Below are 26,533 nucleotides of genomic sequence, written 5' to 3'. Positions count from 1 at the left end.
TTAAACTGGAAGAGGGCAGGTTTAGATTAAACATTAGGAAGAAATTTTTCACTTTGAGGGTGGTCAGGTGCTGGAACAGGTTGCCCAGAGAGGTTGTTGAGGCCCCATCCCTGGAGGTGTTCAAGGCCAGGCTGGATGTGGCCTTGGGCAACCTGGTCTAGTGGGAAGTGTTCCTGCCTATGTCAGGGGGGTTGGATCTCAATGGTCTTCAACATCCCTTTCAAGCTAAGCCATTCAATGATTCTGATTCCTTACGTTAGGGCTCATGTTAGGATCTCTGCATTTTCAGTTCCCACTGAATCTAAAGAGGGATTCTCAAGCAGTTTAATTTTTCCACATAGACCTTAGGTTTTATTCCCAACTCTTCCGCAATGGAGCCATGGAAAAATCATGTGCTTCCTTTGTGCACCTGTGAAATGAGGTGGATATTGCTGTATATGAAATTAAATCCATTATTATTGATGTTAGAAGGTAAGCATATAGTCTAAGCTAATCATCCAAGTACTTTCTGTATCTGTTGGGAGGATAAAGGTGATCTGCAAGACCAATTCATCACAGCTAATGTAGAGCATGGTAAATTGCCCTCTGGAGGTGCCTCTCTCTTTCCACTGTCTACAGAAGGAGCCTTGACATATAGTCAAGATGCCTGCCTTCAGGTGTACTAAGGTCACTGGCAGCCGTAAGCTCAGAATTTGCAGCATTCACATGTTAAGAAAGTAGATTAGTGGCACATCTGTACTTTGGGCAAGGCTCCAAGGGTTAGCTACTTGGGCCTCGGGGTGCATCAAACAGATCTTCAAGAAAAACAAGTGGTGTAAATGGTGTATGTGATGCTTTAGAGGTTCACTCACGTGTACTTGCAAGACCAGGAAGTATTAACAGTATTTGTAGAAATAAGAAGTTGGATTCATTAAATAAAAAGTAGTCCACTGGACAGCTGAAATTTTGTAAATAATATAATCCATTAATTAGACAATACCAAAAGGTAAAGGTTTTTCCCAATATTTTGTTTTAGTAAAGGTCTTTGGAGAATAATGTTTCTGACTAAGTTATAAAAAAGAACAATTTTAAACAGATGATAAACTTATTGGAAAGGATGAGAAGATGATATTGTGGCTCTTCAAATAAGCTTGTGTGATTTATTTCCCAGATGACATCCATCTGGATTCAATAGAGCCCTCCAGTGAAATAAAATGAAAAATCACCATTCCTTCCTGTCCTTTTAAATAAAATTTTACTAAAACTAAACTCCTCAGGGATTTAACTTAATAGCACAAACCAGAGATTTATCTGCTTTTAAGCCACCTTTACATCTTCTTGGAAGAAAGAGTAGATGATTCTCTTCCTTGTGGTGGCTATTGGTCTCGGTGAGCGCAGCCTGTTTTGACTCTATCTTTTCGTTCAGACTAAGCTGATAGACTTTGAAAAGACTGTTCAGAAATCTCAAGTCATTTCCTCATAAGGTGGGAATGGCATTCATCGTTTCAAAGCAGCAATGCCTCTGCACTCTCCTCCCCAAGAGTACTTCAGGGCATACCTCTATTTCCTATAAAACTTCATGCCTGCCTACTTCACGTACCTTTTTCTTTCTGCACCTATTGCTTTTACAGCTCAGGAGGAGAGCAAATACAGCCTGAAAAGAATTTTGAGAACTTTATGCATGATTTAATATGAGATTATAGGAGGAAAATGCACGTGGAGAATTGATTTGCATACAAATTAACTGCACACTTCCATTTTTTCATACAACAAGTTTGCACTGTTGAAAGGCTACAACTGGACGGACAGAGTAACCTACAGTCTGCCTGAGGGAGCACAATGAGCTTTGCCCAGGCAGTGTCCTGCCAGCATCCTTTAACTCTGCTTTTGTCTATCTCGGTCAGGAAGTGGGGTAGGGAGGGAGGGAGGGAGGGAAGTGCTTTTTCCTATCCCACGTGCCACTGGAGCTCTTTGTCAAAGCTCTCATATAGCAATGGCGCGAGAGAGTCTGTGGCACAGCAGCTGACACAGAGATCCACCTCGCTCACTACATGTAGAAGGTGGCAGACCCCTTTTAAATGAAGACTTTCTTTTAACAGTTTTTGATCTGCCCTGAAACACAAGTGGGGACTTCCGAATGGAAGAACCTGCAACCTACATCTGAATGTAGGTTTCAGTAACGTCTGAAACCTCTAGTCCATAGTCTGAAACCATAACATTCTGATGTATGCGTTCAGAAGGAAGGGTGTATTTTCTTCAAAAACTAGTTGGCATTATTAAATGTTCCTTTTTTTGGATCATATAAAAGACTTCCCTTTTCTGTAAGCACACCTTGTAGAAAAGAAAAGGTGTGTTTATATAGAAATGTGCGCACCTTCTATAGAAAAGGTGAAGACTTTTCTGTAAGCACAAAGCTTATATCTCTATTTGCTGTTCTCAGTTCCCTGAAACTTCTAGTACAATCAAGTCTCCCAAATCATCTCAAAGATACCACTCACATTAGTTGGAACACCAGTAATCTGCTTTTGTACATTTCCCACCTCTGAAAGCATGGTGGTTTGAGCCCAAAGCTATAAATTCTTCAACAGATTTTTTTTTTTCATTTGAACCCAAGGAACAATATGATATGTCTATATCTGTGCCTAATATTTACAGCGTCAGGATTGTTAATGTGTGTATCACTCGAGGTCCTTGAGTGGCACTAATAGAAAAGTGCTCGTGGGACAGGAGGCGAGGAGAGGTACAGAGGGGTTACCCTGCCAAGCTAAGGATCAGCCTCATCTGAAGCTGACAGCTAAGGACCATCTGCGTCTGCAAGCTTGCTTGCTCGGGACGTAAGCATGAAGGGCAGAAGAGAACAAAACTATGGGAGTGAGTACAGGGAGAAGAATACAAGAGGGTTAAACTGAATTGTTTGTACTGTCCCACTCTGAAATTTGTGTGTATTCCTTCCCCAACTCTTCTCTCTGTCTGCAAGACCATAAGGAACAGCTTCCCATACCAGCAAAGTGAAATCACAGCCCTGTTTGGTTTAAGGACTTTTAAGAGGAAAATGCTGGCTAAAATAAAAACAGCAGTAAGGAAAGGGAAACTTTGCAGTAACTAAAAATAAAGGCACACCACTTCATGAGATTGGTTATTGCATCTGTCCAGAGTTTGGAATTCCAGACATCAGGGTCGGGAGGTCACCCAAAGGTTACTTTTCTCCCAGTCAAGAACAAACACAGCGGAATTGCACACCAACGTCTTTTCCCAGCCCACTTGAAGAGTTGCCAAAGCTGCTCTTGGATGTGTTCGCAAGTGACGCAAAAATCTATTCTTAAACACAGACAGAATATACATCAGTCACTTAGCACAGAAGGAAACCATTAACATCAAAAGGGGTGGAGTAGAGAGGCTTTTTATATTACCAACTGCTCTCATAAATTTAACGCTAATTGGAGGAATGTAATTGATTCATATGTGTTCTTTATCTCACGTGGAAGGCTAATGCATCGCTTTGGTTCAGAGGTGCTGTTGCAGAATTATATAAATAAAATATGGCAGGAAACCAAAATCTAAAGCAAATGCCCTATTTTTTTTTTCCTGAACCACATTTCTGTAATTTTGGTTTGTCATACATAAGCAAACTTCTTTTTTTAGAGGTACTGAACTCTAGCTGAAATTCCCAAATGCTCCAAATAACATGGTAATATTTTAAATGCTTTACCATATTTAGCTTCCCATTATTATCATTATTAAATAAAGTTAATTCTCCCGAATAATCCTAGTGAAAGTATGAGGCATACCTAAAAAGAACAAAACCACTGTGACTCAGATGTTTGTATTTGTTTTATTTATGAGAATTTGTGGAAATTTATGTTTTACTCCCTTAACGTCCATCATGCGTTATTGCGGATGATGTACGTAGGCAGTTTACTTTTAGTAAGTCCTTGCAGAACCTAATGTCCTTGCAGAACCTAACATTTCCTTGAATGGCAAACAAAAAATTCAACCCAAGGCTTAATTAACTTGTTCTTTTGTACCTTTTAAATTTCATTTGTTGCAGTTAAGGTTAGCCCTGAATGATTGTTCTCTTGAATTCTTAATTAAGTACTTTGTGAAAAAAAAAAAAAAAAAAAAAAAAAGCATTTAAAATGTCCCCCATCATTTGACATCATGAGTGGACTGTGGGGCATTGAGTAACAAACTGGGAAATCTGAATTTCAATATTTAGCATACAATATTTTCACATGTGATATGTGGAGGACGCTTGCACCACTCTGTTCAGTATCCTGTCTGCTTTTGATCTCCATCCTCGAATCATCCCGCTGTCCTCCAACAGCTGTCCTACCTCTGACCTTGTAAGCTGTATGAGTGTGCAGGTTGCAGAAGGATTGTCACGCACTGGGGTATTTAATAAGCTCCATGGTATCATAAGTATGAACTTGTAGCCATTTCTTCTCTCCCCAGTGACCTTCAGTGTAACTTAAGTAGTGGCTACTTTAGAGGAATGCTAAGAAAATATAAAAACTGAAATGATGTATTTTAGTGACTTGACAGAACAAAACTGATAACTCTCTCACATGTAGCTGACTACAGCTTGGACATGTAAACCATACTAGTCTAGTTCCTAGAGCTTATGTACAAGTGAATGTGAGATGTATAGATAAAACATTATGGAAAAACTGAAATATCATTCCAGCCTTTTTTGCACGTACTTAACCTCTACAATTAAATTTCTTCATGAGCTGTGAAATGAATGAAGAAGATTCAGCCTACATTTTCCAACAAAGTCTAGATCATCTTTTCAAAATGTCCTAAGTTGCTAGAGTTGCAAAAGGGCTTCAGATAGATAGATTTGTTGTAGTCTCTTAAATGGGCTTGAGATGTACATGGATCTGCTTTTCATTTACAGAGCAATGTTGTGTTGTTGCTGGATACAAACAATGGTGCTCTTCGCCGACTTTTGCTCTTACCAGATGCTCAAGAGTCTCCTAAGAGAACATCTTGGTGGAGCAACAAAGAAGAGATGGTAAGGAATAGTACCTGCCTCTATTATACTGGGTTTTTTAAAATCAAAGCTCAATATTGGAAAAACTGCCCCAGGATCGTTTATCTTTCTGGTTTTACAGCCCAAGCACTTAATTAATTACTTTTATGTATGTTTAAATGCTTTAAACATGAAATAGCATTGCTATGGAATAGTGATATGAAAGGTATAAATAAGTTCTATTGTCTGAGGATATGTATCTTTAAAATATCCCTCTGTGGAGCTAGAAATGGGAATAACAAAACATTTTGTTACAAGGGATTATATCCAAAATAATGAACTCAATTATGATGCAGCTATATGACTTAGGTCAAGGCAGACTAGATAGCATTTTGAGAGGTAATACATACGTGGATTATTCTAAATAAAGGAAAAATATAGTACAATTTTAGGACAGTCAGGGAAACTCACTGGGACGAATCTAACAAACACTAATTGCTGTATGATGTGTTTTTATACAGAGCAATTACAAAATGTGCCGAGAGTTTTCACACAAAAACTGGCTGGTGTTCTACAAAGAAGCAGGGTGAGAATAAATTATATCTTTGTATTACATTGATTTATAACAGATCTCCTCGTGTACATGCCTATATGATTATTCTTTTCTTGGCTTCGAATTTTACAGAAACTGCCTTATTGTACTGGATGTATTAGAGGGTCAAACTCATACCATCTCGCTTCCAATCAGTCTGAAATCTGTTTTCCTGGCGGCTGAAGACCGGTGGCTTTTGGTGGAAAACGAAACAAATCGGTTAGTTAAGCCTAGTTTTCCTGATGCCACTATTTCTTGTTTGTGTCTGGTTTATGTTCAGGAGTTTCACTCTTGGTCTCAGAGTTGTTTTTTCACTTTGTGAGAGTGGCTAGCCTTAAACAGTTGTGTTTAAGATGCATATTTGCTCTGGTGAAAGTGCAGGTTGGCTTTTAGAGTAGGAATTGAACAGGATATGTCTGCCTAAATTCATGCCTCTGAAAATCTAGACTAGCTTTGGTTGTATGCATGTTAATACTGGTTTTACTGAAGTGGTAGTGATCTTTAGAAATGAGAATGTTGGTGGACCTAGCTTTGGAAATACAGCCACATCGTCCAGAGTTAGTGTCTGCTTGCTTTACTTTCATGGTCACGTGAAACAAATATTACTCTCCTGTCTTATTTTTATAAATGCACAGCAAATAAAAGTGTGTAAATAGTTACCAGAAGACAAATCTGCCACTTGCTGGCTTACCCTTTCTCTCTCACTGATGTTTGGTAAATCATATTTAGTTTTAGCAAAAGGTGATGATAAGCTTGTTTATATAAATGTAGAATGTTTTGCTGTTTCAGAAGATAAAAGTCCTTGTTTAGAGTTACAAGCTTAATCAGGAATTATTATAAACGTGTATCCTTTACAGGAAATTTCTTTTAACCAAGCGTGCCCATATGGAAGGTGAAGACAGTGAGGTTTGCCAGCTGTATGCCTTGAGTGAAGAGCCAGCTGACATGGGATTTGGCTTAACAACGGGTATTGAATGCAAGCTTGGCTTGTTCTTTTTTTTTTTTATTATTACTATTAAATCATTTCTGTGTTTGCAGCTGCACAAACAAGGCTCTTTAAAGGTCTGGGTAACCTTCTCTCTTGATTCTCTTTTTGTCCTCACCTTATCATGTTTGGTTAATAATAACTTTTCACAAAACATGGCAAATTCCACACTCAAACTCCAGGTTGTTTGAACAACACATCTTTGTTTCATTGCAACATTTAAGACCCTCAGTCATGGACTTTCAGGAAACGTACAAGCATACAGAATGAAAAAGATGAAATATGTTGATGAGTCCAGTCTGTATGCTGTTGCAGGTCTGTTACGCACACGCAGATGAGCTAGAAGACATTTCCCAACACATAAAAATACAAAAGACCTACTGTTAGAACAGAACAGAAATCACAGTTTCTAAAGTTCTGCAGAGAGTGTTCAGGAGACCCTCACACTTGTGTTAAAACATAGGGGGAATTTTTTCAATAAAATTCCCAGATGGTGCTAGGCATTGAGGTATATCTTTATCTACAGAAGGCAGCAGAAATCTCCAGTGGTCATCATTCTGCCTGGTAAGATCTCCCTGTCTTCAGATCCGATGACATTCTCAACCCTGAGCATTTGATCACGGTGCACATAATCCTTAGTCTACCTGATTTAATAACACTGCAAGTACACGTGCATCCCACCTAACAGTTTATAGGCTTTGGTCTGTCTCCAGTGTGTCTCAGAGAGACAGAGGAAAAAAATAGAGAAACAACTTTATACCTGTTAAAGAGGGAGAAAGTTTCATCCTGGTCCTTGTGGCTAGCCTAAGTATGAAGAATGAGATTAACATAGTGTAAACATGATACAAGCAAATGTTATTAACAAATAACAAATACAGCTTATTTTACACAAACAGAAACAAATTGGATACCAAAGACTCTAACCACAGCTTAAGTATCTAGGATCCTTTTTATCTCTTGCACAGTTTATTCTATCAACTTATCAAGCTCCATCAGAGCACAGTAGTTTCCTTCCTCTTACTACCTTATTTAGAAACCATTATAGAGTATCATTCCTCAGATGGGGAGAAACGTTATTATAATTTCCAGTCTCAAAGTATTTGTGGACAGTTTATTGCTGCATGCTTTTTGTGCTATTTTTATCCTTTGTTATCTTTTTTTCTTCTCTTCCAATCTCAAAAGTTATCATATCCCCTCTCCACTTTTTTTCCAAATCGTCCAGCAAACCCCGAATGTAACATCTTCAGCCTGCTATCATTCTTTGAGGCACAACCTGTGGCAGGAGAACTAAGAAAAGGTAGACCAGTGTGGGTTTGCCACTGACCCAAACCAGTAGCCCATTCATCCTTTGAGGGAGGAAAGATTTTCTCCTGCTGCCAGGTAACCGAGATAGTCTGCCCATTGAAGTGGAAACAGTGTATGCTGCAGAACTAAAGATAGCGGGTTCTGACTGTGTTGATAATTTCAGGCAAGGTAAAGGGCTGTTACAGTTACACAGAATAAAATTTAGTTTTCCCTAGCTTTAAGAAAAAGAAAACTAGACCATTATTTACCAGAAATGTGTTACAAATAACATTATTTAAATTGCAAAGACAGCAAGACAGCTACCAAGAAATGTCACGTTGACACTTACCTCTGCAAACCTACATTTTGCCTTTTTGTGCATTTGCATTATAACAATCTTCAATGAGATCACATGCTGTTCTACTCCATAGGCTTCCTGCCTCATTTGCACAGCAGAGGGCAAAATTAAGTGGTATAAGCAACTACAAAGCTAGAATTTCCTGATTTTAAGTACTTAACTAGTACTTAACTTTACAAATAAATAACATTATCTTCTGACTTCATTTCTGTGTTAGAGTATAGTATAATCAAATCTTCTGCTTTTTAGTAATTTTATGGTCAAAGTAATAGCAATGATCAGTGCTCAGCACTCTTACAGTTAATATTGTTTCCTATTGCACATCTGGATTTAATGACTTTCATTTCGTTTAATTTCCCTGTTTAGCGTCAGAGCCGTGTGTGCCGCATGCAGTTTCGAGTGACCAGCTATCTTCAGAAAACCTCAGTGCAGCTGTGGGACAAAAGATCAGCTCCCCCAACAGGATTTTCTCAGATGAACATAATTACGCTACTATTGTTATTGGTTTCCCAGACCTCTTGGTAAATACTCAGCATTACTATACAATGAAGTAATATGATCTCATTTATTCTGTAACCAGTTAAGTACCTGTTTACCAAATGATACAGAAAAAGAAGGGAATGACAGTAAATGACGAATTCATGTAGTGTACACCGTTTGGCAGGGTAGTCTAATCTAGAGGGATTTCAGTGGAGTTTGAAATAATAAAAAATTCAACAACAGTGTCTAGCACAGACAAAATTCATTGTAGGTAAGTCTGAATAGTGCTGGGAAAAGGAATATTTTCTAAATTCTGTGGTTTTGTAGATTTTTAATTAAATATAACCACTGAGAAAAAGGATGTCAGTATCACTTTGGACTGTTCAGTGTGAACTTTTTGGTCAGTGTGCAGCAGCTAGCAAGACTCTAGATTTAAGAAAAAGAAAAAAGATCCCCAAAATGGTACCAAAACTATACAGCCTCTTCACTATTTAATAATGTAGTTAAGTGTAAATACTGCATATCGTTGTGCTCACTCCTGTGACACAAATAGAAAAGGACCAGAAAAGAAAGTGAAACTTAACAGTGTGATGACTAAGGCTGTTGCAAGTAGAGGTAAACACAGGAAAATAAAAGCAGTATGCTTAATTCTTTGGATTTATTTATATTTCTTATCTAGTGATACATAAAAAGGGTGGTGCTTATGGAATAAATGATTCTATGCCATGTCTGCTTAATAAATTGGGGCACATTAAAAATTTAACTGTTAACAGACGTGAACTTTGGGAAAGCCAAATGATTAAAGAAAATCCTCTGAAATCCAAAAGGATTCAAAAATATGTTTTTGTCAATAAGACGTTCCTTGTCTTTGCCATTAGCTTTTGAGTTTTACTTGATTTGCTGATGGTTATACTAGCTTTTCATATTATTTATAATAGATGTGAGTTTATTGCTGGAAAAAGGAGGTAGTACTAAAGATGCTACACACTTCAATACCAACACTGGTGCTGAAGCATTTTGTTCTCCTTGATTTAGACTAGGCCCTGTCTTTCCTTATAATTGGTTTTAAATGTCCATGTGAATGTCAAAGAGAGAGTGCTAAAGGTGAATGTGAGGGTGGTGGGACAAAACTTCAGATTCCGTGTTTAGTGTTTATGGTGTAGGTATTTAGTAGGAACAGGGTATCTAAGCTGTAATTTGTAGCAGCGATGCTCAGCTGACCAAACATAGAGGCCTTCTTCAAGATGAGCTGATTTATTCTCTAGGCCCTACTGACTATAACGGGAGATGAAGCACCTGGCTCACATGTGGACACCTACATTTATGTCTCTGCACTGGGAGCCAAATCCCAGCCTTAATGCCTAGCTTTGAATTCACTACTGAAATAATCTGTTTGCAGTTATCTACATTAGTGGAAACTTAGATTATGATAACAGTTTGTTACATAGTGATTCCAGATTAGGTTATTTCAATGCTTTCTTGGCTCAATGTGAAAAAAAAAAGTTGATTCAACTTTGGATCTTCAAAGAATCTCGTAAAACTTGTGTAGGTGGTCTGTTGTTTTTCACACCTCTGGCAGTTTTTAATGACAAAATAATCCAGGTCTTTTCCTTGTCATGTGGTGACATGAAAGCTAACCACAGTTGCTACATTTGATTTGAAATTAGGTAAGAAGTGGAACTTACAAGAAACATTTGTTCTTAGGCTCAATAATAGTAACATTTGGTTCAGTAGACTCCTTCTCTCTTACAGTCTCCTAGTGAAGTGTATAGCTGGAAAAGAAACTCCTCTCTGAGTCGCAAACGTGCTTCTCCTTCTGATCCATTTTATTATGGAGCCCGGAGGAAAACAGGAGCTGCAAAACAAACCAATTGTGCAACTTTATTGGCTTCTAATCAAATAGTCAGAATTTTAGCACCTGGAGATGTGCCGTTGAAAGACATTTACCCAAAAGGTAAGAGGTTCAAATACTTGTGCTGCAACAACTGTGCGCACTTGTTTTTGTTTTGTAAACTGCAATCACTCATTAATTTCTCCAAAATGTTTTTCAAGAGTCACAAAGCAAGCATTTGAGGAATGAGTTCGTTGCACTCATTTGTAAAACTAATTTGGATTTTATTAATGTGCTAAATTATACTTCTGAGGAATTAGCAGGCTACCTACACTGTGAGTATCCCAGTAGACGGGATCTCCCTCTCTCCGCACTGGGAACCAGCTACAGTAATATGATCATTCTAGTTCAGCAGTCAGCCTTTGCCAGTATTTCCAGCCTTTGCTCAGTGCCACACAGACATGCAGTGATAAGACCAATCTGTTGTCCCTCTAGCTCAGTCTTCTGTCTCCAGCAGGGCTAATAGGAGAGGTTATTTTGGGAATGCATGTGAGCCTGGCCACTTCTGTGTCTTTCCCTTCATACTTTCTCAACATTTGCAGTTGTTTTGCTAGAGATGTTGCAGGGGACATCCCTGCCTCAGCCTTGAAATCTCCTTTTATGGACCTGTTGTCCACAAGTTTGTCTGGTCCCTCTTTGAACTCGTGTGTCTCCACACCAAGCTCACAGGTTCACTGCTCTCTGTGATCAACTGATCTGCTACCAGGTTTATCAAGTGCCCCTTGATCTAGCATTGCAGGGTTGCATGAATGACAGTTCTGCATTCACCTTAACCATCACCTTCATGACTTTATAAACTTCAGTCACTTGTCTTCTCTCCAAACTGAAGAGACCCAGGCTTCTTTAGTTCTTCTCTTGACCAAGAGGATGTTGCATGAGCAACATTCGCATACAGCAAAACCATCCCCTGCTTGTACACTAATAAAGCAGGTATAGACTACAGACCTTCAGACTTTTTTGTGCTACCATGCCAAGCTTTGTGTTATCATTGTATCTTTAACTTCTTCAGCCAATAACTAAAAATATACTCATTAGTGCTGAATAACAGCCTTTTTGAGTTTTGCATTAATTACCTCTAGAAATCTCCAAGGAAAGGTCACTATCAAAAGAGAAAACTCCAAAAATATTTGTATATGGTAGAATGGCAGATTTTTCGAATTCAGCTCAAGAAGCTATTCATGATTTGTTCTGTATGTGAACTCTCTGTCCCACAATAAATGCTTTACTCCAAATTAACTCCCTTTTACAAAATAAATGATCTCATATGTCTGCCTTCATTTAAGGCAGATTATTTATTACTAAAAGGATAAAACATTTACTTGACTAAAGAAGCAAAGTCAAGGATGCAAACAGGATAGAAAACTGAAGTTACCTACATTTGTAAAGAAAAGGTTAGCTTTTAAAAAGATTAAACTTTATAAAACATAGTAAGAGTTAGCATGATGATATTGGAACTAATTATACCACTTCAGGCTGTAATCTTTTCATGCATTATAAACTGCTGAAGGATCAGACTGGGTCATTTTTTTCAGGCCTTCATGGTAAAAAAAAATAATCTGTCTCTGAAGTGGATGGTATAAAAATTCAGAAGGTAAATCTTCTGAGCTTTTGTTAAAATTAGTTTATTAATTTGTGAGTGTGGGAGGGATACAGTGCTTTCAAATGATACCTAAATTTGAGATCTTGACAGTTATTTCTAAAAGTCTTTTAAATTGCTGTGGTATGTAACAATTTATAATGCTAGATTAGCATAATTAAAAACCAGGGGACATTCTTCGTGAATCCTGAATACCAGTGACCTGAGCAAATCATCTGTCTAAGAATTGGTTTCTGTCTGACTGAGTAATTTATTTTGTATCTGTTGTTATAGCTGAACAAGATACTAACTTTTTTTTTCCCTCAACTATGGTGAAATATATTCATGAATAGTGATTGATAGCTTTAAATTTATAGAAAATTCTATGAGGTATAGTTTGTACAGTGCTTTATGGCCATTTAAGTTGAAAGATGTAAGGCCTTCTTGAAGATCATTATAATTGATTTTTCTTTTCTAAATGATGTTTTAATTTATGAATTACCAAAATTGATCTTAACTGAATCATTTTTAATTTGACCTTGCTGATACAATTAAATTGGACCTGAGGAAGACTCTAGGTTTTCTATTCAGTAGCCTTTTTTCAGGACTTCAGACATTTCCATTTTTCAGTTAATGGTCAGTTTTTCTAGTAGAAGAAGAGCTATAAGTGGAGTCATACCAAGACCTGCGCTACTCAGCATGGTCATGGAAAAAAAAATGGAAACATGAATGAACAGTGAGGTGACAGTGTTTGCTGATGATACTGGTTATTATTCGTGGTAGAATAAAGATTCACCATGAAGGATTACAGAAGGACTACAATGCTGACTGCAGTAGAAATGGCAGATTCAGGATAGATAAACACAATGTACGTAAAGGAAGAAAGAGAGAGTCCTAATTCTACATCTAAAATTATGAGGCCAATCAGAACATCTCAAGAGCATGGTTTTGGTGTTATGACAGATAATTTCATTAAAATACCAGTTCAAAGCTCAGTAGCAGTCAAAAAAAGGAAGGGAAGGGAAGGGAAGGGAAGGGAAGGGAAGGGAAGGGAAGGGAAGGGAAGGGAAGGGAAGGGAAGGGAAGGGAAGGGAAGGGAAGGGAAGGGAAGGGAAGGGAAGGGAAGGGAAGGGAAGGGAAGGGAAGGGAAGGGAAGGGAAGGGAAGGGAAGGGAAGGGAAGGGAAGGGAAGGGAGAAGGGAAGGGAGAAGGGAAGGGAGAAGGGAAGGGAGAAGGGAAGGGAGAAGGGAAGGGAGAAGGGAAGGGAGAAGGGAAGGGAGAAGGGAAGGGAGAAGGGAAGGGAGAAGGGAAGGGAGAAGGGAAGGGAGAAGGGAAGGGAGAAGGGAAGGGAGAAGGGAAGGGAGAAGGGAAGGGAGAAGGGAAGGGAGAAGGGAAGGGAGAAGGGAAGGGAGAAGGGAAGGGAGAAGGGAAGGGAGAAGGGAAGGGAGAAGGGAAGGGAGAAGGGAAGGGAGAAGGGAAGGGAGAAGGGAAGGGAGAAGGGAAGGGAGAAGGGAAGGGAGAAGGGAAGGGAGAAGGGAAGGGAGAAGGGAAGGGAGAAGGGAAGGGAGAAGGGAAGGGAGAAGGGAAGGGAGAAGGGAAGGGAGAAGGGAAGGGAGAAGGGAAGGGAGAAGGGAAGGGAGAAGGGAAGGGAGAAGGGAAGGGAGAAGGGAAGGGAGAAGGGAAGGGAGAAGGGAAGGGAGAAGGGAAGGGAGAAGGGAAGGGAGAAGGGAAGGGAGAAGGGAAGGGAGAAGGGAAGGGAGAAGGGAAGGGAGAAGGGAAGGGAGAAGGGAAGGGAGAAGGGAAGGGAGAAGGAAGGGAGAAGGGAAGGGAGAAGGGAAGGGAGAAGGGAAGGGAGAAGGGAAGGGAGAAGGGAAGGGAGAAGGGAAGGGAGAAGGGAAGGGAGAAGGGAAGGGAGAAGGGAAGGGAGAAGGGAAGGGAGAAGGGAAGGGAGAAGGGAAGGGAGAAGGGAAGGGAGAAGGGAAGGGAGAAGGGAAGGAGAAGGGAAGGGAGAAGGGAAGGGAGAAGGGAAGGGAGAAGGGAAGGGAGAAGGGAAGGGAGAAGGGAAGGGAGAAGGGAAGGGAGAAGGGAAGGGAGAGGGAAGGGAGAAGGGAAGGGAGAAGGGAAGGGAGAAGGGAAGGGAGAAGGGAAGGGAGAAGGGGAAGAGAAGGGAAGGGAGAAGGGAAGGGAGAAGGGGAGGGGAGGGGAGGGGAGGGGAGGGGAGGGGAGGGGAGGGGAGGGGAGGGGAGGGGAGGGGAGGGGAGGGAGGGGAGGGGAGGGGAGGGGAGGGGAGGGGAGGGGAAGGGGAGGGGGAAGGGGAGGGGGAAGGGGAGGGGGAAGGGGAGGGGAAGGGAAGGGGGAAGGGAAGGGGGAAGGGGAGGGGGAAGGGGAGGGGGAAGGGAAGGGGGAAGGGAAGGGGGAAGGGAAGGGGGAGGGGAAGGGGGAAGGGAGAAGGGAGAAGGGAGAAGGGAGAAGGGAAGAAGGGAAGGGAAGGGAAGGGAAAGGAGGGAAAACAGAGGCAAAACCAGAGAACATCTTTGTGCTGTTGTGTAAATTCATGTGTCTTTAACACTGTGTATTTTTGGTCCACTGTCCCAAGGTGGGAGAAGGCTGAACTGGGATAAGTTCAGACAAGGGCAACAAAGATGAGCAATATTATGTCAGCCAAATCTCCTGCATTTAGAGACAAGATCAGGAAAGGGGGATACGGTGGAGTTCTACAAGAACATGTATGGCATGGAGATGTGGAAAAAGCAAAAATTTTACAGTCGGTACCAGAGTTAGGGGGCAGCTAATGAAGCTGGTTGGAAATTCATTAAAACAAACAAAAAAGAGGTGGTTCTTCACAGAGCAGGGAACCAAACTGTGAAACTGCTTCCCAAAGGATGTTGTGAATGCTGAAACATGGCATCCAAAGGAAAACTGGACAAACTCATGGAAAGTTACTAAATAGATATACAAAAAAACCCACCCCATAGACACCACATGCAGCTTAAGGAGCCCCTAGATTGGAACTGGCTGATGACTTGGTAAAAATACCATGGGCTTTTCCAGTTCTTACACTTTTCAAGCATCTAATTACTCTTGGAGACAGGATACTAGATTAGAGGGACCTAGTATTGCCATTGTTGTGGCATGAATCCAAAATCTTTCCAAGTCAAAACAGGAAGACAGAAGAAAAGACCCATGCATTCATGTACTCACTTGGAAGGTGAGATTATAAGGTACTAGCCCTTACAGTGTCCATTTGAGATTCAGTAGCTGCTTAACAGTCCTGGTCCCTTGCAGATTTAGTGTTGCTTATTCCTGATTGTGCTGCCTTTGGGGCCTTTGGACATTTGGTGATTCATCTGTGCTGTTGTTTCTGCATTGGAAACCCGCAGTTACTTACCTACGAAAGTTGTATAAGGCTTCATTCATAAGTCTTTGTTTCCTTTCCTGGGAGATGGTATAGTGAAGCAAAGGCATCCTATTACATAAAATCAAGTATGTGGCAGTCCCTTGAAGTTCCTGCACTAATTCTTATGTTGCCTTTGAGAAATTGTTTTATATTCGTGCTTCAGTTTGCATATCTATCAGGCTTTCTTTCTCATCTTCTTGGACAACTGGTCAGTTCTGGCACACAGCCTTCCATTTCTATTAATAATTCAAAGTACTCAGCCAAACTCTAGTGTACTCCAGTATGTATTACCAAAACTGTTCCAGGAATAACAAGCAAAGAAATAATTTCCTTTATGTTTTATTGGAACTGTAAACCAGGATAATAGTTATGTTTGAAAAGAAACATAGTAGTAATTTCCCCAAAGACTGCCAAATAGATGTATGGCCACAAAATATAAACTCAGACAAGCGATCATGGCAGAATCCAGCAAATAAGTATTAATGTTTATTCTGAAAACAAGGCTGTAGAAATGAGGGCTACTTGAGAGCAAATATTTACTTGGATTCTCAGCACTTTCCATATATGAATATAAAATAACAGTCTGTTACTGAGTGTGTATCTCTGTTAGTGTGATAGCAACTGCAACAACATGTAGTATAACACACAGTTACAAGAATAACCTCAACACATCATCTGGTCCACCTATTTATATAAGGACAGGATGACACATGTTTAGACTGTTCTTAACTGATGTTTGTCAAACAATTGGCCTATTGCAATGCTTCACTCTCCTTGTATAAGAAAGGCTTTTCCTGGTATCCAGCTTTTTTTGCTGTAAACAAAACTGAATACTTCATGTCACCTCCACTCAGTCAGGATAGTATTGCTCTCTTTAGAAGAATCTCTTCAATATTATGGGACATGTTTGTTTTTTTTTTTAAATAAAGTCTCTTTTTAGACAAAAAAAAAAGTTAATTCCTTACATTTGTCCTTATAGCCCATCTGTTCTAACGTCTTTGTCACACCCAGGACTATCTCATGTGCCTATGTCTTCCTTAAAGTTGGATGTCTAGAGCTGTGTGTCGCTATTCTTCTCCGTGGGGCTTCAGCAAAAGAGAAACAAACTGCACTTGTTTGATGTTCATGTGCAGTTCTGGGGCCTGGCCAGTTGTTTCTGTGTGGCATTTAAATATTTGATTACCTTTTCTTCAGCTTTCTACTCTGCAATCCTTTGTCTTTTTATAATTTCATTTGGTTAATTTGTGTTCTACCCCTAATTTATTAACTTAATTTTTAATTCTTATCCAACAGTCTACCCCTTCCCATTCAGTATCAGCTCTATGTTCTAGATTTTCATCAGAATTTTTAATGTATATCTTATTCTTCATTACTACCTAAAGAGAGAGCACATTTTAAAACAGTACCAAAATGTAGGCAAAACAAAAAGTGCTCTGTGGTCCACAAACCTGCATTTTTCCAGAATTTTTTTTCCTGTTCCCAATGTGTTTGATATTTCCATTTTGATAATGATGAGTAAAGTCAACAGATGTGCTACTGTAGATATCATAGAATCATAGAATGGTTTAGGTTGGAAAGGACCTTGAAGATCATCGAGTTCCAACCCCCCTGACATAGGCAGGGACACCTCCCACTAGACCAGGTTGCCCAAGACCACGTCCAGCCTGGCCTTGAACACCTTCAGGCATGGGGGCTCAACAACTCCTCTGGGCAACCTGTTCCAGTGCCTTACCACCCTCAAAGTGAAAAACATCTTCCTACAGTTCAATCTGAACCTGCCCTCTTCCAGTTTGAAGCCATTCTCCCTCATCCTATCGCTACTTGCCCTAGTAAAAAGTCCTTCCCCAGCTCTCCTGGAGGCTCCCTTTAGGTACTGGCAGGCCGCAATAAGAACTCCCCAGAGCCTTCTCTTCTGCAGGCTGAACAGCCCCAACTCTTTCAGCCTCTCCTCATAGGAGAGGTGCTCCAGCCCTCGCATCATCCTCGTGGTCCTCCTCTGGACACGCTCCAGCAGGTCCATGTCCTTCTTATGTTGGGGACTCCAGAGCTGGATGCAGTACTCCAGGTGGGGTCTCACGAGAGTGGAGTAGAGGGGCAGAATCACCTCCTTTGACCTGCTGGCCACACTTCTTTTGATGCAGCCCAGGATAGGGTTGGCCTTCTGGGCTGCAATCACACACTGCTGGCTCATATTGAGCTTCTCATCAATCAGCACCCCCAGGTCCTTCTCCTCAGGTCTGCTCTCCAGCCATTCCCCGCTGAGCCTGTATTTGTGCTTGGGATTGCCCCAACCCAGATGTAGGGCCTTGCACTTGGCCTTGTTGAAGTGCATGAGGTTGGCTTGGGCCCACCTCTCCAGCCTGTCCAGGTCCCTCTGGATGGCATCCCTCTCCTCCAGCGTGTCTACCTCACCAAACAGCTTGGTATCATCGGCAAACTTGCTGAGGGTGCACTATATGTACTATGTGTACTATAGGTACGTAGATACAGTAGATATGCATAAAGGGTGGTTGTGGATTGTTCTTTATATTCATTTGAATGTTAGATCCCCTTATACTGCAGATCATACTGGTCTTTTCTGTGTGTGCTGTATGCAATCGTCAACACTTCTGCAGGTAACATCAGGCTGTCCTTCATTTCAAGGAGGTGTTTCAGAAGGAAATCTGGACTTGCTTTCATCTTGCAATCATGATATTTTTTAGCTATTCTATGCAGCGTAATTCAGTCTTCTGGTTTCTTTTCTGAAAAACTTAAGTTCCTCAATTTACTCCAAGCAGATGAAAGCTAGCTCCTAACTGGAAGCCACTTCTGAGCCCAGACAGAGTGTACGCATATGTTGGCAAAAGCCAATGTAGGCAGACACAGACACATGCAGAAATCTATTTCTGAGAGAGGGACCATAGTATTAGCTATATTCATGAAACTGTCTATAAACAGAATATTAAGTGCCTGATAGTCTAGGGCTATTTACTGTGGAGGTATAAAATCTTTGCATACAGAGAATCTACCTGCCAAAAGAATGGTCCAATTTAAGGCAACAATATTTAGGTTAATATTATTGAGAAATTTTCAAGTGGGAATCATAAGCACAATGTTTTGAGGTATTCCTCAATATGCTTTTAAAGTCAGAAATACATCTGACATCGTCAGTGGCAGATTAAAGCGGTGAGTTAGGGACTGCATTAATGCCTGATTAGTGCTTTTGTGAGTAGGGCTATATTTGTGTGTAATTTTGACATTTGCTATGCAAATGCATTGTTCTTTTATAATAGTGCCTGTCTGGTTGCTCACTATCACAATAGTAAAACAGTTCCGTATTTGCAAGTTATACTCCTGTGTTGAATGTGAAAGCTTATCATTTTCTGACAGGTACTGTAAAATGAAATGTTTAGATCTAATCTGTTAAATGCAAATGCAATAACCAGTTAATCATGCAGCAGGAAAATAACATGTTTGTTTATTTTCAGATGTCACTCCTCCACACGCGGCTGGATACTTGGAAGTAACAGATCTTAACTCAAAGAAAATCAAATACATTGCTATTCCGAGGTAACTGATTTTATTGATTAGAGCAGCTTCTGTCTTGCAGGAAAAGCAAAGAGAATTTAGTGTGCGATATTATTTCAGGATAAGCAAATATTTTTTCTGATGTGGAAAATAAGAATAACTCATACTTAGTGTGTAAAATTCTGCAACTGTTGCAGCATATTTTTTATCTGTTTACTAGGTGATAGCAATGAAAACATAGCAGTTAATTAGTAAATATGAAAGGTAGCTTCATCTTCTGATTTTCATTCCCTTTGCACTTTCTCCCTCTTCACCTGCTTTATCCTCTGTCCTCTTCCATTTTGTTTTGTTGTCTTTATTTTCATTTCCCTTTTCTCTGTCTTTAGGGTCTAACAAAGATAGCCAGATCTAGGTGTTAGGAAACCAGGAATCAAGTCCTGGTCCAATATGAAGTTCACGTTGAAAATAACTTGAGCTTCTCTATGTTTTGGTTCTCCCTTTGGAAAATATACATTACCTCACAAATATCTTGCATGATACACAAGTATCTTGCATGATACATTAAAATAGCCAGACTATGTGGCTTCTGTATGGTTTTAACATTTCTCTCTTGCCATTGTAGAGCACATTTGCAAATATTTTATGGGATAAATATATTTTGGTTACAAATTGTTTTTTTCCACTGCCCTAGTAATAAAGTTTTTTGTTTTAAATAGCAAATAGGAATTTTAAATAGGAATTTTATACTTCTTTTAAAATTCTGTCCAGTATATGTTGGTTTTGATAGTATTAATTGATTCTTATTTAAATAATTCTGCTTCATTAATCTTCTGTGGAATTTTTGAATTAATAGAGAATTAATTTTGGACCAAAATTGGATCCATAATTGACCCATTGGCCTACATCTTGCACAGTCATTCAAAAATGTAAGGCATTAACAAAGAAATAGTAGTGAATCACACTTTAATTTACACTAGGATTTTATAAGAAATTACAAAGCCAAATTTTAACATCATGACCCTTAACCTAGTATGAGGATTTAAGCTATTTATGGCAAATCTGAGTGGAAGTCCAGATTTGAAAATGTACTCCATTAAGAACTGACAAATTAAGTGACTTTTCATATATATGAATAGTTCTATGCTAAAATCTAAGAAGCTTTCCTCCTTCTGGCATAGGTAGCCTGGTCAAATGCTATGATAACTCTTCTTCAGTTGAATTAGTACATGGCAATTTCAGTCTTAGGTAGAAGCATATGTGTTACTGCATCTTTTATCATCGAAGATTATTAATTGTTGCATTAGTGCAAGTTGCCAAGTCATTATGCATGTCATTAACAATACTGAAAAAATGCAAAGAATCTTTCATACTTTATCTAAATATCCCCTCTTATTATGTAGCTATTGGGGCCTCTGTTTCAGCAGTAAATTTTTGTCTGCAAGATGACTGTATAAAACAGTGCTAAGATTCTCTGTGCATAAAGCTGTGCCATTTTTAAATGAGTGTTTATAACATCCTTTTTTATTAAAGCACTAGAGAAAGGTGTTACATTAAGCTGATAGGTGTTTTCCTCAGTGCCCAGGTCATGTTCTCTCCTATTTCTTTTGTATATTTGTATTTTTCTGTAACACATTTCTAAATTTTTCATATTCTTTATAGCTTTTGTAAAGTGATTTTCTTCAGGTAGATGAGATATAGCAGTGGGTTAGGCAACGCCTAACTGTGCAACTGCCTTCCTGTGCAACCTCATCTAGGTGTTCCTGCTCCGACAGGGGGATTGGACTAGATGATCTTTTGAGGTCCCTTCCAATCCCTAGCATACTGTGATACTGTGAACACATTCCCATTCAGCCTGGTCTTTTATACTGCTTTTTATACTGACGAGTATCTTTCAACCACATTCACTTTAAGTAGATGGAATGTTTCAGATAAAATAGCAGGTCTGCAGGGCTTAGTTACAGTCTCTCACGGAATGAGGATGTAATTTCATTTAATTGCCACCTTAACTACAGAAATACTCATGCTCTTTTTAATTGCAGCTTCAAGAAAAATCACATTAATTCTTGTTTTTCAGATCACAATCTCTCTCTCCTTATACATCTTGGCTCTCTAAGATCTCAGATGCTGATGCTTTGTTGGCACCACTGGGTAAAGTAGGTTTGGTCAGTGTGGACATGGGAGGCGGTGTGAGGCTTTGGGAGACCGGGCTGGACAGCCTCCAGCGGTCGCTGCAGGACTGGAGGAACATGATTGGCCAAGAAGACGGTCGTCCTGTGCAGGTAGGAGTTCACAAAGCTCATGATGCAAATGAATTTTCATCTGGGAGAGGTGTCAAGGGAGAGCTGTGTTGAAAAACACCATGAAGCAGAAATATGCCTTCGAGAAAAGTTGAATAGATGTTTTCATTGAAAGAAAAAACACAATAGCTTAATTAGAAAGCTTATTTGTGACCCCTATAATTATGGTTACTGACAATCTCTTTGTCTTGCACTGTTTGTATTTGTGCCAAATTCCAGCACATTTAAATGCAAATGAATTCTTTATCTCCTGCTGATTTTTAACTTCAGCTTTCAAAATGTAGAATAATGAAATTAATTTTTAAGGAAAGCATATACTTTTCCAAAGTTCAAATACTTGGAAAAAATTATTGTGTTTGTACTTTAGAAAAGAAACATGAAACGTAGGTGGAAGATGCCTTGAGCTCACAGTAGTGCCTTTGGCTAATTTTGCAAATTCTCTCAGCTGAGCAGAGTTACAAGGATCTCCATACGGCCATGTTCTCTTGTGGAATGTTGTACATATACATGTATGCTGTGCATGCATGTATGTATATGCAAGTGTTAATGTACTGGCTAATATGTATGATTACCATTGCAACACAAAGGGAAAATTCAGGACTGTTCAATTGCATCTTTAATGTCTGTTAGCGATTGGAGAAGGTATCACTTTACTTCGAAGAACAAGTGTGCATTAGGGGAACTTCTCTACTTTTCACTGGAAAGAGTCTGTCTATATCAACAATTGCAATTATTTGTTTCTTAAAAATCTGTAACAACTCTCACAGTACATTAGAATGGAGAAACGGGATGAGTCTTTTCTAAAGTAGATCTCTCTCATTTTTTTTACAAGGTGCCCAGCTATCTCAAGTGTGAATGAGATTTATTAGGCAGAAAAATGTAGCTCTTCTTTCACTTTCTTTTCCCGCTGTGAGCTCCTTTTCTACAAGATGTTTTGCAGTTACAGAAACTTGTGCAAGAACTGTTGTGTTCTTGTTACTGGACCTCAGCAAATGCCTTTTATAAAGTAATGAGAAAAGGAAGCTGTTACCCAGTAGCATGTTTGTGTGGTTGTTTGTTGCTTTACCAGTGCCATTTTTATTACCAATGCAGTAGCACTAGCACCATCTTATGGTCAGATATAGTCGGTTTTCACCAGACCAATTTCATTTACTGATCAAGTTGAGTAGTAGAAATTAAGAGCCAGGAGGAGCAGTTAGAGTTTTACTTGTTTTAATGTTTTTTGATAAACTCGAATTTTATTCAACAGTATCAATATACTGTCAATCGTAGTCAACTAAATATTAGAGAATACTGGCTGGAAAGTACACATCATCAGAAAATTTTAAGTCATTTAACTAGTCATGTCAAGTAACCATTTAAAAAAAAAAGGCTGAGAAGTTTTCCCACAGTCAAAAAGCAATGTTCAAGTTCTGTTGTAGAATTTTTCTCTCCTGACAGTCTGGCTCTCTAATTAGTGAGAGGGTAAAATCTTCTTAGACTATCTTTCTTCTTTCTATCTGTCAACGCAGGCTCAAGCCACTGGTTTGTCAGAACTCAAAATGGCATACTGTTTGATTTGAGCTAAAGGGCTAAAACAAATCCTTCTGTGTGATCTTCAGACTTGCATGATTATCACTAACTTCTTTTTCTCTACTTTACACCCTTTGCTTTAAATGGAAAGTTAGTGAGACCTAAGAAACTTTGTTTACCAAAGCATTACAGATCAATAAGCAATAAATTAATTCTTTTGCTTTATTTTATGTACATATCCAATAAGATAATAGATATGTACTTGCTGTGTAAACTCTGTACTTTGCTATTTGGAGATAAGGGCCTTCACCTTTCCTACTTAACTCAATTTTTCAGTGGACCTAGACATAAAAGCAGTACTTCATTAAGGCATTCATTTCTGGAAATGAAAGGATCCTGTTAGCTTGAAAATATATTCATGTAGATACCCTGTGTAAGGTAAGCATAGCAAGAACGCCAGTGTTTCCTGTTGTAGAGACAGTTAATTTGCTAAGAAAGATGCAGCTAAATATTTCCTGGTATCTGTTTTTATAGAATTTGAGATATTTTGCAACCTCATGTTGACCTGTTCATTCTGGTGTATGAAAATCACCTTCTTTTGTATAACGTTTCATGCTCATGCTCACGTTAAGTATCTTGGAGTCTAATGAGGCATCTGTAATTCCTTAACCAAACCCACCATTCCAAATCATCTTGTAGCAGAAACTCACTTAAGAAAATTGTCGTGTTCCACGTACCACTAGGATTCATTCCCCATCCAACCCTAGTTTACCCTACCCTAATAGCTGCTATTGCTGCATCCCACAAAGATGCTACAGGCTTAGCAAATCTTATTTGCCCTTCATGATGATGGTCTTAGACTAACACAAGACCTGTCTAGGTGATTGGGAACCACTGTTCTGCAAAAACACACAGAATCTCTCTGAAGCTTCCTGACCTTTGAAAGAAAAAGGATTAGAGAGCTTTCAATATAAATATAGGTTCAAAGAAGTGGAAACAACTCTTCAGGCTTTGGTTGGAATTGTTGGTACTGTTTTCTAGGGCTGCATTTTGGCTTTCACAAACACATTAGATCTCAGAAACAGGCTGTATGAACATAAGCAATGAAACAGAGGAAAACAAACAGCTGTTCCACTTAAACTCAGTAATTAGGCTCCCTTGATATAATGTCATCACAGTCTTCAAAATAGTCAACATTTGGTTTGTATTGTTGGTACTCAGCAGAGTTCAAACTGCTGAAGTCTTGAGGCTACAAAACTATTTTCTGGAAAAATGGTTTATGTTTACATAAGTTTGCGTTTATAGAGGCAGGTCAGAAATTTTCTTCATTTATTGAATTTTTAAACTCAAAATATGACTACAGTATTCTGAAATGATTAAACTGGAGTGCCTACAATACAATATCTAAACAAAACACTGCATTTTCTAAAGCTATGAACTTTACTTGAAATCAAAAAATTGTTGAGCTTTTCCACTGTTTGGTGTTTCCGAAAACAAGGTCACTTCATTATTTACTGAGTATTCTACCTAAATGAGACATAACAGTAAACAGTGCTTACTGAAAAAAAATAGCTCAACTATATCAGAATGTAATCAGTGTTTTTTCTATTTAATTTCTATCAATAACCCTTTGATGCAAAAAGTAACACAAACTTACCAGTGTCTGTCTATTGCCATGAAACTTTTAGGGCAAGATTTTAAATATAAATTGTCTTTCGAATCCTTTTCAGATATTTGATAATGAAGGTTATTGTCTTATGTTTTAATTTATCCTCCATGGAAGCTTCCTATCCCTCCCAACTGAGCTCTGAGTGCTTACATAAAAGTAATTAAAAGGTGCATCATTTAGAGGTATTTAAGTAGGTGATAAAGCTTTGTGCCCTTTAGGCACCTGAATTCTCCACAATACAATCTTTTTTCATTTATGCTGTGATTATCAGTAAAACCATTTATTTCTGTATTCATTCCACTTAATGTTCTCTTGCTGTAGACTGTTGCCCAAAATATTTTATGCTATGTGAAGATTATACTCAAAATGCCGTTGTTTTCAAAAGGCCCAGGACATACCCAAACCTGTTGAGATCATAAAAATGTACTTGGTCAAAGATTACAAAAGAGCTGACTTGTAATTATTGATAACATATATATATGAACCTCAAAACTGAATCACAACGTTTTTGGCAATCCTTGTGTAGACAATATCATCATGCAAAATGACATCCCAAAGCTGAGGATAGTCCCTTGTTATTTCAGTAACAAGATTGTCCAAAGAAGTGATCTGACTGATCCAAAAAATGACACTGTTGTTACCTGCAATTTCTTAGGGGGTTATTTTGGCGGTATTTTTGGTATCTGTGTTAATTTGATGTGTGTATGGAGTCTGCAGTAGGTGCATCATCTCTTACGTGCATGAGATGAGTTTTTGAAATTCCAGTGCTGTGCGTTCATGGCTATATATAAATGCCTAATGAGTTATGTAGTTTCAACTCTTGTTTTCCTATGGACTCTTCTCTCTCATTTTCTATTGGCAGTGTAGCAAGCCTTCCTCATAGACATTCAGGTACCTAGTTTGAAATGAAATAATATTTTTATCCAAGTGAATAGTTAACAAGCAGAAAAAAACCCAAAACTTTCCATTTTCCCATATTTCTGCTGTAGTCCTAAAACAGTGTCACATCTACTGGAAGATCCCACATCTTAAAGCTCAAGGCCTGCCTGTTCTACAGTACACTGGCTTCTTCAAGGATGGTTATTGCTTACATTTCTTTGGCCTAGGACAGAGGCCCACTCTTGGGGGGAGGGTCCAAAGTGGCAACGCTCACGCCATTGCAACCAACTGGGGAATAAGCCAGGCCAACCAGAGCAGCGACAAATGTTCCTTAGCTGCCTCCCATGATGAGAACCAGAAGACCAACCACCTCAAGTGTTTGTATAACAATGCATGCAGCCTGGGCAACAAACAGGAGGAACTGGTGCTCCACGTCCAGTCAGAAAGTTCTGATATCATAGGAATAACTGAAATATGGTGGGACGACTCACATGACTGGAGGATCGTGATAGATGGCTACAGGCTATTTCATAAAGATAGACAGGGAAGAAGAGGAGAAGCAGTCACATCCTATGTTAAGGAGAACCTTGAATTGTATAGAGGTCAACTATGTGAATTGTGGAATCCCTATCAAATGCCTCTGGGTCAAGATCAGAGGGGTCATCTCCAAGGGGGATCTTACAGCAGGCATCTGCTACCAACCTCCAAACCAAGACAATAAGGCCAACGAAGCAATATTTGGGTCACTTAAGCAAGCTTTGGGTCAGCAGAACCTGGTTCTTATGGGTGACTTCAACTACCCAGACATTTGTTGGAAGAACAATACAGCAGCTCACGTCATCCATCAAGCTCCTGGAATGCGTAGAGGACTGCTTCCTCATACGAATATTAGATGTGCCAACCAGGAACGAGACACTAGTGGACTTGATGTTCACAAACCAAGAAAACCTGCTTTGTAATATCTCGGTCAGTGGTAGCCTTGGTGGCAGTGATCACAATACGATCCACATATTGTGGAGTTTGGGATCCTACTGAGCACGCTGAAAGTTAGTACTAAGACATAGATTTTAGATTTTAAAAGAGCAAACTTCAGCTTGCTCAGAGCTCAGTTGGGAGGGATTCTGTGGGAAGCTTCTGTGAAGGATAAAGGAGTTAG

At 39.3% G+C, this 26,533-nt stretch overlaps 1 protein-coding gene across 1 annotated transcript in view; it reads left to right on the top strand.

Moving 5' to 3' along the window:
- The window catches only part of VWA8 (von Willebrand factor A domain containing 8), a gene marked incomplete at its 5' end in the record, with an annotated part of 200,290 nt that overhangs the window by 128,820 nt on the left and 44,937 nt on the right, over nucleotides 1-26,533 (top strand). Inside the window, 8 exons of the mRNA XM_082496817.1 lie at nucleotides 4,877-4,993; nucleotides 5,473-5,537; nucleotides 5,637-5,762; nucleotides 6,401-6,510; nucleotides 8,537-8,691; nucleotides 10,403-10,604; nucleotides 18,981-19,062; nucleotides 21,095-21,299. Of these exons, the coding sequence (XP_082352943.1) occupies nucleotides 4,877-4,993; nucleotides 5,473-5,537; nucleotides 5,637-5,762; nucleotides 6,401-6,510; nucleotides 8,537-8,691; nucleotides 10,403-10,604; nucleotides 18,981-19,062; nucleotides 21,095-21,299 (1,062 nt within the window). The remainder of the gene's footprint in view (nucleotides 1-4,876; nucleotides 4,994-5,472; nucleotides 5,538-5,636; nucleotides 5,763-6,400; nucleotides 6,511-8,536; nucleotides 8,692-10,402; nucleotides 10,605-18,980; nucleotides 19,063-21,094; nucleotides 21,300-26,533) is intronic.

This window comes from Vanellus vanellus (assembly GCF_965231255.1).
Source record: "Vanellus vanellus genome assembly, chromosome: 1".
Taxonomy (NCBI): domain Eukaryota; kingdom Metazoa; phylum Chordata; class Aves; order Charadriiformes; family Charadriidae; genus Vanellus; species Vanellus vanellus.
Note: the sequence above shows the minus strand (reverse complement) of the source record. Positions and strands in the feature narration are given on the sequence as shown.